The sequence below is a fragment of the Carassius gibelio genome, chromosome B8 (genome assembly GCF_023724105.1).
Source record: "Carassius gibelio isolate Cgi1373 ecotype wild population from Czech Republic chromosome B8, carGib1.2-hapl.c, whole genome shotgun sequence".
NCBI classification, from domain to species: domain Eukaryota; kingdom Metazoa; phylum Chordata; class Actinopteri; order Cypriniformes; family Cyprinidae; genus Carassius; species Carassius gibelio.
Genome location: NC_068403.1, coordinates 7,860,856 through 7,874,212, shown reverse-complemented (window position 1 = coordinate 7,874,212; position 13,357 = coordinate 7,860,856). Strand labels below are relative to the sequence as shown.

The 13,357-nt window shown below is 34.5% G+C and overlaps 1 protein-coding gene across 1 annotated transcript; it reads left to right on the top strand.

Moving 5' to 3' along the window:
- The first annotated feature begins 83 nt into the window (after nt 1–83).
- On the top strand, nt 84–12,976 carry si:ch73-61d6.3 (occludin). Its single transcript, XM_052563095.1, has 8 exons — nt 84–528; nt 3,166–3,939; nt 5,061–5,222; nt 8,200–8,351; nt 9,630–9,848; nt 11,109–11,280; nt 11,371–11,412; nt 11,509–12,976. Exons 2-8 carry the CDS (start codon nt 3,190–3,192, stop codon nt 11,605–11,607), a joined length of 1,596 nt encoding a protein of 531 aa, XP_052419055.1. The 5' UTR covers nt 84–528; nt 3,166–3,189; the 3' UTR covers nt 11,608–12,976.
- Nucleotides 12,977–13,357: the final 381 nt, after the last annotated feature.

The window sequence follows — 13,357 nt, the reverse complement described above, 5'->3', positions numbered from 1 at the left end:
TGTGATGATAGAAATCAAACTAATATAATTTTGATATACAAATATATATAAAGTGAATTTAATAATTTATTATGATAAGATGGACACAAACTAAAATACTTCGTGATCGGAATAACCCGCCCTCTGTGGCTTTTGTCCAATGGGATTAAACCTGGTTTGACTAACTGCGCTCGAGTCACGTCTCTAGATTAGATCGAGTAAGCTTCTTGTTCTCAAGGAAGTTTATTTTCAGCCGTTCACGTATTTCCACCCACATCTTTTGGAGGGGGTCAGTAGTTCTGGTGGATCCTAACACTCAGACGATACAGATGTGCTTCACTGCATGCAGGCGCAGGTGGACCAGAGAGCTTTAGAGAACAGAGACCACTGTCTCAACCAACACTTTTACTCGCACCGGCTTCATTTTTTATCTTTTTTTAACCTAAATCTGAGAATTACATTTGAAGACGAAGAAGAACCATCTGGGAAAATAATAATATTAGAATAGAAGAAATCTTCATTTCTTCAGGTGAAGACAGATTCAGAAAGGTAAATAAAGTTTAGTGTGTTTATATTAGATAAGAATTGTAGGTTTGTATTTTTGACAAAAATACTATATTTATATTTTAAAATATAATTATTTATAAATATTTAGCATTTATGATAGTACTTTGTAGACACACTTTTAGGCCTTTTATTAAAAATCATTGTTGTCTCGCTTAAAACACACACAAAAGAGTGCTTTACAGAAACATGCAACAGTTTTATGATGAAATGCAAAGTAAACAATAACAGGTTTTGTAATCTTTCCTTAAAGTTAACCCACGTTTGATTTAACTATACTTCATATTTCATTATCTGTTTTCGAAAATACTGTTGTACTGTTTTTAGACAAATACAAAGGAAATAATGTTTTACTTATACCAAGGTATCATGCCAAAAGTGTTTGATCATGTACTATGGTACTTTGCTTTGAAATACTCAGCACATACCATACATACCTGTACATAAAGTACAATTGTATTTAGATGCCATGATGGTACTGCTATTTTGTAAAACCAATCAATAAAAGGGTTTTAGCCTAAAAACTGAGTGAATCTTCTATATATCATCTGTTTTAACCTCTTCACCTGTTGTTGGTCATTCAAAAGATTAGTTAATTAATCATAAATGAAATCAAAACTGTTGTGTGTTGATAAATAAGAAAGGATTCTCTTGAGGACACCTGATCACTACAACTGTATCTGCCCTACGTAGGCAGCACCCCCCCCTCCAGAGCGGCCAGACAGTGAAGCTCTTGTGTTTTTCTATCCAAACCTCCCTTTTTTTTTCTTTTTTTTTGACCTCAGGCCTGTATTACCATGGTGACCATGCACAGACCGAGTGCAGCCTTGACTTTTTGCTATAACAAAGGAGAGAAGTTGGGGGAGGCCGGATAGTAGGTGAACACATAGTAACTAGACAAATGGCTTTATCTAGGCCTTTGCCAGGGACTGAAAGTGTAGTATGCAGTCTTCTGTTGTTGTGGTGTCGCACGCTACAGTAGACACTGAGATTTTTTTTATTCTATTATATTTAAAATTCTTTTAAATATTGTATTTTATTAAAGATATATTAACAATCATGACATTTAAAATGAAAAAGAAAACATTAAACATTATAAATGTGAATCAGTTTTATAAAAAAATATGTAAAACTAAATATTTGATATTATATTTAAATTTTATATTATTAGAAAACATTAAAATCATGACATTAAAAGTACAAAGAAAAAATCATAATGATTTTTTACATTTTAAATATCTTTTATATTATGTTTTAAATTATTTTAAATATATTCTTGTGAAGACCGTAAAAAACAATTTTAGACTTCAAACTTCAAAATCAACTTCAAAAATTCAGTAAAAAGGACTTTCATATTACATCTAATAATGAAAGGATTAACCATAACTCTTTTTTTATTACATTTAAACCTATTTTATTATTATTATAATTTTTTTATAAAAAACTAAAACAAATCAGTCAATGATTGTGCTGTGTGTTATTAGAAATGTGTATTCATGGCAACATAAAAGTACATCTACCATTCAACGTATTACCGCCTATAGTGTTAGACATACAGTAATGTATGGCATAGTTTTTGTTGAGTACTTCTTGATGCCTATTCTGTCTGGTTTTGTCCTGTTTGTGACCTCACCCCTAGAGCATATGATCTGAAATTAAACAAACGGCATGTTTGGCCAGAATTTGAATCTATGCATTTCAAAGTGAGTGCTGGACAATGGTTGAGATTGAGTTGAACTCCCACGGTCGGGCCTGTAAACGGTGGCTTTGTGTGGACAGACTCTGAACCCTGGTGCCGATGTCTCCTCTCTACTCTGTGTTGTTACCTCACACTCATAAACAGCACAGTTATTTCAGCACGGTGGTTACACGGCTTGTGGTTTTGGGTAACATCATTTTGGCCTGTGTATTGATGTCACTGCTAATGTGCTGATCTTAGACATTTAAAGGGACAGTTCACCAGTGAATGAAAACTGTCATTATTTACTCACACTTGTCTTGTTCCCTCCCTGTATGCTGTTTGTTATGTTTTCCAGCGTACACAAGGAGTGTCTATTTTGTGTTTGTTTCTGTTTATGATTGTGTATGTATAATATTTCATAGCAGCTATTTTTATACACTACTATTTACTTTTGAAAAAAAAAAAAATTTTTTTTGGCAAAGACACGTTAAATATGTAATATTCACATCAATGAAAAAACTTAATATAACTTGATTTCAGTTTCTTAATGTTATACTTTATAAAATTTATTATTAAAATATATATATATATATATATATATATATATTTTTTTTTTTTTTTTTTTTAATGATGATGATATTATTTTTTTATTTTATAATTTTTTTTCAATTAATAATTACTTAAATTTAGACCTGTTCCTTATGTAAAGCTATTGTAACACTATTGTTCCTTATGTAAAGCTATTGTACAGTTGGGCTACATTTATGGTGTTATTTTATTTATTTATTGATTTATTTATTGTCTTTTAAACAGTCTTCTAAAGAAATTATTTCACAAATTGGTCATAAACAATAAATAAAGAACCTGCTACGTTTTCTATCTGCATGTAACACCTGAGTGAAAAAAATATTAATGTTTATAAATTCTTTTGCTTCATTTAGCAGACCACTTGTCATCTTTGAGAGATGTTTGAGAAGCATTCCTACGACAGTCCCCCGATGTACACCCCACCTTCCAATGGCTTTGGACCACCGGGGAGCTTCCAAGACCCTCGGAGTGAGTTCGATCCCTACCCTCCACCTCCAGGATCCTACTATGTGGGCGAGGAGGTGCCACAGCACTTCTACAAATGGTTCTCCCCTCCCGGAATTGTGAAGATTATGATGGGAACCATTATAATCCTCTGTCTGGGAATCTTCGCCTGTGTGGCCTCGACTTTGGTTTGGGACATGCAGTACGGATTAGGTTACGGATCTGGATATTCCAGCTATCCTGGATACGGAAGTGGATACGGCTACGGCAGCGGGTATGGATACGGAAGCTATGGAAGTGGATATGGATATGGTGGCTACTACAATTCTTACCCGACCCCTTACTCAGCAAAGACCAGTATGATCGCCATTGCTGCCATAAACTTCATCATTGCTTTGGGATTCTTTGCAGCTACCTTCTCCAAAACAAACATGTTCCGCAGCAGGAAGTTCTACCTGGTGGTCCTTGTTATCTGTTCTATAATGGCTGTGATTCAGGGCATTATAAACATTGTGTACATTGTAGGAGTGAACCCTATGGCCCAGAGCTCCACCAGCTCATACTACAACCCCATGCTCATGATGTGTCAGAATCTCTATGGCAGCAGTGTGACAGGAATGGGGGCCGGCTTTCCCATCTATAACCAGTACTTGTACCACTACTGCTACGTGGACCCTCAAGAGGTACCATTTAAAGTTACAGGATGTTTCCAAATGTCTTTAGAGACTACATTTAATTTATGTCTTCTTTATAGTCTACAATCAAAGGATTGCCATAGACCATTATTTTAACTCCTCCAGTGTGTAAATCAGTAGAGGAAGTGCATTTACACTTACAGTGGAAGCCTGATCTAACCCTTAGATTTATTTTTTTGCTGTAATCTGATGTGTTTAGGTTGATTTAGTGATGTTAAAGGAATAGTTCACCCAAAAATGAAAAGTTTTCACCCACTCACTCAAAACACAAATGATGATATTTTTAACAAAACCTGAGATTTTCGTACCTCCATTGAAAGTCGATGTAAAAAACTTTTTATTCAAAAAGAATTTCAAAAACTTAAAAAAAAGACCTATTTCAATCCAAGTTTAATGAAGAAACATGATCACTTTATTCTACAAATGTTTTTGTTTACATAATACATGTTACGTTTATATATAAAATATATTTATACTGTATATGATATGAATATAAATACATACATTTAAATACATGTAAATATTTACAAAATATATGCTGTATATGTGCGATTATTTATATATACATAATAAAAATACACAACACATACACATATATTATGTAAACAAAAACTATTTTAAATGTAATAATATATAATATAAATAATAATATGTAATAATAAAGTATATATATATATATATATATATATATATATATATATATATATATATATAGTTATTAAGTTATTAATTTAGTTGTCACAAAGCACATTGTGTTCATTGTATTTCAATGTATTTTGAAAGTATATTCATAAGAGTATAATCAAGAATAATCAAAAGTAGTCCCTCAAAAGGACAATTTTATTTTTATTTAGACTTCTATTGTGAGTGCATTACTGTAAAAACTAAGCTAAGAAACAAAATAATTCAAGGAATAATCTAAATAATTGTCTTTAGTAATCCATACACATTATGTTATTTATAACCCAGAACTTCTGATTCAAGATAGAACTGATCCTGAGAGTGAGATGATTATAAAGATGTTTATTATAGAGTATTACATTTTAATTCAGTGTGATAAAAACTGTATGTACATATTGGACTTAACACTACAGGTTTGTCGTTTGCAGGCAATTGCAATGGTTTGTGGGTTCATGGTTGTGGTCGCACTGGCTGTGGCGGCCTTCTTCTCCTATAGGACCAGAAGTAAAATCTGGCACTTTGGGAAACCAAACATCTACTGGGATCGACCACTTATGGGAGGAACGGAGGGCAGAGATGTGGAGGATTGGGTAAGTTTCCTTATTAAACCTACGTTGAGACGTGCTGCATGGAGGAAGAAACACATGGTCACTAATTAAGTGGCACACCCAGATCAAAATGGCATGAAGTGCCTTGCCTAAGGAGATGAAAATAAAAGGCCAGGGTCAGGCTTATTGCTAGTCTCTAAAGCAAATAGCATCTAAGTACTTTGCAGTGGAAATGCCCATACGTTTAACTGTCCATAGACTCCTGCATCCCAGCAACCGTATATGGGGCATGCAGTTTAATTCTTCTAAATAGTTTGTGATAGTCAATTTAGACCTTTTTTGTTTTGGTAGACAGTGAGCGGTTTGAAGGTGTATTTTGAAGTAATTTATCCTTTAATAGTTTCAGTGGCCTGTGTGACACTGGTGATAATTCAGTCACAAGGTTGAATGTGTTGCTGATATGATCTGTTTGTTAACAGCCAGCCTAGTTTCACTGTGATTGATCATTAACCGAACTGAGACAGTCGAGTGGCTTTTAACTCCATGGTGGATGACTATGAACTGCTACACTTTTGTACTACCAGTTAGACAGTTAGAAAGCATGCTTGAATTAGCATTTCTTTACAGTTCAAAGAATAAATTAAGTGTTTAGGTATAAACATAATTATTAGAAGCATTTCAATGGTCGAAACGGATGTGGCCACTGGTTAGTATATTACTGATTATTATAAGTGTATCTGAAGAGCAATTTATTTCAAAAATTGACTCGTTTACAGTCTTGAAATGTGTTTTTTTTTGTTAAATATGTTTTCTTTTAAATATATTGTTTATATGAATGTAATTAGACTAAAAATATATATATTAAAAGTATCACTAAATTATTATATTATATATACTGTATAAATGTTCCATACAGCCAATACTTTATTGCAAAGAGAAAAAGGAAATATATTTATCAAATTTATTACAAAATGTACTTTTGTGTAAATGCAATTTTTTTCTTATATATTTTGTTTGTACAACATATTATATAGGTAGTTAGAAAATGTGAAAATATATTATGTTAAAATGGTTAAAAATAATCGAATAACTAAAATTTATTAAAAAATATATATTTATGTTCTTTATCTATTTTAGCAATACTTTTTGAGCCATATTTTGAAAGAAAATCTGAATTTAGATAGTTATTTGCACATTATGTACTGAAAATGTGACAAAACCGTACTTTCTGGAACTGATCAAACTGTTCATCAGCCATGTGGGCTTTTATAAGCTAATGCTGATTATGTGTTTCAGTAATAATACTGTACATTAGTGCTGTTTAAGAGAATGTTAAATGTAAGTGAGTCATGTTGTGTGTGTGTGCACGCATTGCTCAACAACATTGCATTACTCACTGTGACTCTTTCTTATTTGAAAAAGAGAAGCAATTAAAACAATAAAGGTCATTCAAGAAACAGGTCAAAAGAACTTTAATTTAATTATCATCCTTTTATATACAGTGAAATGACAGTGAGACTCCTATCAGCAAAGAAAAATAACAGATGAGATCCCTTTAATATCTTAATTGTTTGTCCTAGATGGATATAGGAAGATTAAATGAGATTAAATGAGAGCAAATGTAGACCTCTATTTTTTCAGAGGGATCAAACGGTGCTCACTGCTCAGATTTACTCAAACACCAGTTCAATATCAAAAGTCAGAGAACTCCGTGTGAACTCAAACTACACATTTTTCCAAAATCATTCATAATTCTATCGCTCTGTACTCTTAATGTGTGTTACAGTTGTTTCTATTTTTAATTCTATGAATTTTAGAAGCAATGTCTGCCACAAGGTTGAGAGTCTTTAGCTAAACTTGAGCAGCCTCTAGTAAATCTTTCATCCAGGTCTACGTATTAATGAACCCGTAGCTGGTGGTGAGGGCTCCGTGGGGTGCGCTTTGATTTTGGATTAAGTCCATTGGCAACATAATTACTACCATAATGAGACTGGTCTGCCTTTCTCTGCCCTGGTGCTTTCAGTAAATCCATGCGTTCTGACAGCGTTCCACACACTCCCTTTGAATACCTTTCCCTCCTTGCCTTTCTATCTCTCCTTAACTTTTTTTCTGGTGCAAAAGGAGGTCATGAACATGAAACGTCCTTCTTTTCTGTGTTCTCAAGCATTCTTTCCCTGCTTATGTAGCGTGATCACGGATCAGCGGTGGCAGTAGCTCATGCAGGGAAAGCATTGTTGGAATTCTTGGATGATTTGAGCTTTTCTGCACAGTGGCTTTTCCCTTCTCCCCGGCTGCAGGGAAACGCTCCTCCACCCTCTTTCCTGCTGAGTCCTCCCACCTAACACACACACACACACACACACACACACACACACACACACACACACACACACACACACACACACAGCCCTTCCAGAATAAAACAAACAATCCCACTGACACGCACACCTGATTTCATTGTTTTAGCAGTGTCCTGCTCGGAATTTATTTCCTTATATCCGTTTATCCATTCTTCTTCTTGTGGTATTATAAAGTTTTATAAATCATATGTTGTGCCAGAAATGTCACGAAACACTCGCTCACATTGAAATCAAACCTCAACAGGAAGAGCAGGAGCACTTTTGCTTCTTATTCCCTACAGTCATTCCCGTACGGTAGCAGAAGGAAAACAAAGTCTAAATAATGGATCTAAAATGGTTTCAGTGTTATAATGTCCTGCCCAGACTGCAGTTTCAAAAGTCTGCGATCAAGACAGAGTGTTGTTAATAATGTGCTTTTTGTGCAGTATATTAACATATGTTATCCTAAATAAAGATGCAATGTTCTTTAAACAAAACCACTTAAGATTCACATAAAAAAAAATCTGTGATCTGCTTTTAGTTCTTCTCACTCGCTTAATTGTTTGTGATTTTCATTATCTGAGATATGTTGCTTCCTGATATTATGCATGTCATACTCTCCATTCAGATATGAATTAAAGTTTGCAGACATTGTACTAAACAGTTTGTTCCTTTTTCAGGTCAACCACGTACAGGATGGACAGAGCGTGCAGGAGGCATCCATGGTGTTTTCCGAGAAGATGGCTCCTGTTCTGGTTTCAGCCCCCAGTGTCGGCTCCATCCCCCTGAAGACTGGCAGTGTCTTTAGTTCTGAGACCAACAATTTTATTGGGTGAGTGAGTGAGTGATCCGACCCTGGGATAGCTGGAGACTTTAAAGCTTAGCTCCATGTGAACAGGCAATATTGCATGCCCCTGCTAAGGAAATGCTGGAGCTAACTTTATAGCCTAAAGCCTTAATAAATCATTTGGAATTGCATTCCAGTTTTCCATACACTCCTGGCAAAAGTTTAGGGTCTCTTATGTTCATCAACAGTGCATTTATTTGATCAAAAATACAGTAAAACAGTAATATTGTGAAATATTATTACATTTTAAAATACGGTAACTGTATTTTGGTATATTTAAAAATTTCATTTATTCCTGTGATGCAGTCTTCAGTGTGCTTCAGAAATCATTCTAATATGCTGATTTGATGTTCAGTAAACAACAGTCTTTATTGTCATTTTAAAATAAAAGTATTATTTTTTTTTATCTAACATTTGGATGGCAATGCACAGTTACTCCTTGTTCAAAGTGGTCCGTGGCTTTTTTGCGAACTTGGTTAGCTGATGTTAAATCATCATCAGTGCTATTGTCTGGATCATTAATCTGTCTAACGGTCTGGGCCATTAGTTTTATGAAGTCAGGTCAGATTACAAAAAAAAGGACTTGGCATGCGATCAAACTTTTAGAATTTTTTAATCAGATGTTCTTTCATTATAATTTGTTTTTAAATCTGGTCTATCCCTCTTGTCTGTCTCTGTCTGCCTTTTTTTTTGTGGCTCTACAAGCTTCAATGATTCAGTATAAATTAATTAATTAATATCATTTTTCTACTGACATCATATAGACAAGTCCCTTTTAAGAGTAAGCAAATAGGCAATGCCTTTATGTAAAAGATGATTGGCTTTGCATTTTTTTTTCATTAAAGAAATAAAAAAAAGAGTATTCTGTAATTTGACCTAACATGTTTATTGGAAATGACGAAAAACATCACAATGAAGAAAACATTAATGCAGTGAAATGTAAAGTCAGTTCAGGTGTCTAAAAGACAGAATTGCAAGAAAATGTTAAAGGTGCAAGATGTAAATGCACAATTGCTAAATATAAACTCACAATTGTAAGAAACAATTGTGATATTTAAACTTGCTTTTGTGAAAAAAAATTGAACTGTTAGAAAAGTTGCAATTCCCTTTTTTTTTATATTTTAATTCCATGCCAGATAAACATGTTCTTTTTCAGACTGTCATATAGTATCTTGAAGAATATTTGCTTGCTCAAATGTGTTTGAATGAATGTTTGCTCATTTCTCTTTTTGGATAAAGTGGTAACAGTTTTTCCACCCACAGTTACCCTGAGCGCTCTTTCAGCCGGCCATCACATTCTACATCCCGGTCTGGAGAAGTGAGCTCCAGCCCTTCCGACCAGACGGACACCGTCCGCAAACCGTCTGCCTCCAGGGGCAAGAGACGCAGGAGGAACCCTGAGCTGGACGAGTCTCAGTACGAAACCGAGTACACAACGGGAGGAGAGACTGCCAATGATTTTGACGAGGATCTATGGACACGGTAAGAATTGTTTGTGGGTCATGCGGGTCCAGAGTTAGTAGCGTATTCCCTTGGCTACAGCAAGGAAGTCTAGATAATCATCTCTGGCACGTATCTCCACATGCTAACATAATAGACTAAATTTGGGTTAATGGGTCAAAGGTGTTTATGTTTACATGTATTGTTTGGTTGGCTGTGATAAAAACAGATGTGGTTTGGTTTCACTTATTGTTGGACTCTGAGAAGAAAATTTTTGCAAACAATAAACTTACAGACGACACGACATATAAATGTAACACTTAACAGTAACAATGAACTATATGTTCTTTCAGCATTTATTACGTGATCTTTGAAAATGTTATTTACTTAGTTACTTGTAATGTTAAAATACTTATAATGTTGACTTTGTTGCAACCTAGAATTAAACTGCTGGTTTTGTCTGGCACATTATTTCGACACACTATTTTCCTGTTTAATACTGTAAAGCTGCTTTGACACAGTCTACATTGTAAAAAGTGCTATATAAATAATAGTGACTTGACTGAAATACTTGTATTCACTACATTATGAATCATGTTATGATTTCTCACTATTTGCTGTTTTCTGACTCAGATGAAAAATACAGGTTTGAAAGTTTATTTAGTAAAAAGCTGACTTACGTAAGGAGTTAAGGCAGAGTCACATTAGCAAAATGTAAAAATAGTGGTGATTCATATTAGCAAAAACAAATGGCAAATGAAGCATTGAATTAGTTAATTTTTGGCGAATAGTAGTATTTCACATTAGCTAGATTTCTGTGAATGATGGTATTTCACATCAACAGAATTTCTTTAAATGGTTGTATTTTACATAATTCACATTAGCGAAATTTTGTGATTGGTGGAATTTCAAATGAGCGCAATTTGAAAATATATGCCCTAACTGTGCGTTTTCCTTTTCAAATGACTGTATTTTCCTAACAGATTGTCACCTTGTAACGGTAAATGTACCTTTACTTGGTTTATGGTGGGTGTTTTTGTTAGTTTTTTTTCTGCGGTGTGGCAACTGAAGAGTTGTCAGTTTAAACTCCACAGCAGTTAATCCATTAAATATCACCACTGTTGCTTTGATCAAGATGCTTACCTCTAGGTCGCTCCAGTCCAGAGGGTCTGTTTATCTATCAATTTGGATAAAAGTTTATTTAAACACTACCGAATTACTATTTACCTTAATTATATTGCCTACTTTAAAGCTCATTATACAAGCTACCATTCAACTAATATCTGTTTCCTTTCCAATCAGTCTGTATCCAGAGATCACGTCTGACACCCAGCGACACGAGTACAAGAAAGAGTTTGACTCGGACCTCAGGACCTATAAAGAACTGTGTGCAGAAATGGACGACATCAACGATCAGATAAACAAGCTCAGCAGAGAGCTGGACACACTTGAAGAGGGCTCGTCCAAGTACCAGGTGAGCGAGCGACTGAAAACATTTCAGATGACTACTTCACCTCCCTGTTGTTCAAATCCATATGACTTTCTTTTTTATCTCATGTTACAGGCTGTAGCAGAGGAATATAATCATCTCAAAGACCTAAAACGGGTGAGCCATGGTTAAAAGACTAAACATCTGACTCATATATGCTCTGCTTTTTTTATGATAAAATGAGGATTTCTTTCTCTTATTCTCTCTGCTTAGATGCCAGATTATCAAAACAAGAAGCACCTTTGTCGCAAACTTCGCCACAAGCTTTTCCATATTAAACGAATGGTTAAGATCTACGACCGCCGTCCGTAATAATGAGCTCCTTTAAACCACCACACCTGCTCTCCTTGTTAAACACTTTTGCATCTAACTGATGGAGCCTTCGAATGACTGTGTGACCGGTTGCCCGAAACTGCTGTAACAATGGCTTCATCTAGAGCTTATGATTAACCTGAGCCCTAAAGATGGTTGGAAAATAAGACTACAGAGTTCAAAACAGGTCCTTCCATTACCTGGAACTTGTTCTTTCACTGGAAACATCTGCTTTATGAATTGAGTGACTTCATATAGCTTGTAAAATGCCATAAAGCATTGCAATGTTGTTGTTGTTTTGTTGTTGGGTGCAGTTGTGAGTGCAAGGTCAGCTGATTACAGCGGTGCATGTGTTTTTTGGAGGAAATGTACTTTGGACAATCCTCTCCACCTGAGTAATTTGCACCTGCTCTGTCACATCTATGCAATCAGTTTCCTTGTGTCGTGTGTTTTATTGTCTATTTCTGTAAAGTTGTATTTGTGGGGCACTGCTTGTTTTTAAGTCCGAAAAGACAAAAGAAACAACTGAGGTATTTAAACTAGCACACCATTACAGAATATTCTTTTTTTTTTAACAACTGACTGCCTCAGTAAACGAAGAAATGGAAATTTAAATCACTAAGAGAAAATGGAATTTCATATTCAGTTGTGATTTTAACGATGAGTTTTGTAGACAAAACAAAATGGTGCCGATGCAAAGATTCAGTTCAGTTATGCTTAAATCTCATTGCATTTGATTCATTTAGAAATATTGTGCTCTTCCTGCTATTTAAAACAGTAATAGCTGCTTTTATCTCTAACCAATCGAATACCTATGCAAGATCAAATATTGAAGTTCTGTTTGATATGTAATGTTGTTATGGACAACAAGTAAGTTTTGTTGACTTTTATTTTTTACTCGTTTTCGTACGAAATCATTTAAAAGTGACATGGCGTTCATTTTTGGCTGTTAATGAGATCATGTTTTTTTTGTTTCTCACATGCGTAACAGCATTTATTTTCATTTGTACATATTTGTTGTCCCTTCTATTTTCAATAAAGTTTTTTTTATTTTAAGTTTTAAATCGGTTTGTGAGTGCAATAAGCTATTTAGAGTCTAAAGCTTTCTTTTATTACAGTTTTTCAGTTGCTTACATTTTCAAAACTTTTCCTTTTTTCAAAACTTTACACACATATCTAAGAATTGCACACACAAAATGCACACACATCTATTGCAAAATGAAGCACTGCATTCAAAACATCACCAACACATCTCATAAGCCAACATTTGCAAACACCTTTGACATAATATCATTTCCTGTTAGATTTTGTGTGTTACATAGAGAGTGTTGTGTTATGCAAAAAGTATTTTATGAAACTAAAAACTGATTCAAAGGTCAAGAATTTGTATGGTTTTGCAGATTTGGTGTGTGTATCTGTTGTTTTAGTGTCAGGTTTCAGAAATTGTGTGACAAGTAAAGATTTTATTTGTAAGCAGTTGAAAAAACTAGTACAAAACTGAAAAAAAAAAAAAGGTTACTCATAATATAATATCATATAAATGCATATTTCGGCTTGAGACAGCAGAATTTTCAGAACTGCGGCGAAGAATTAGAGCAAACAATGTAAGAAATGTTAGAAAACAGCGTCCTCTGCTGGATGTCTTGTAACAAGCTGAGTAAAAGGCACTCGTATCATTTCGGAAATGTAACGGAAATATCCGAGGAGTCGTTCGGGAACGTTACGGAAATACACGATCGGTAATCACTCC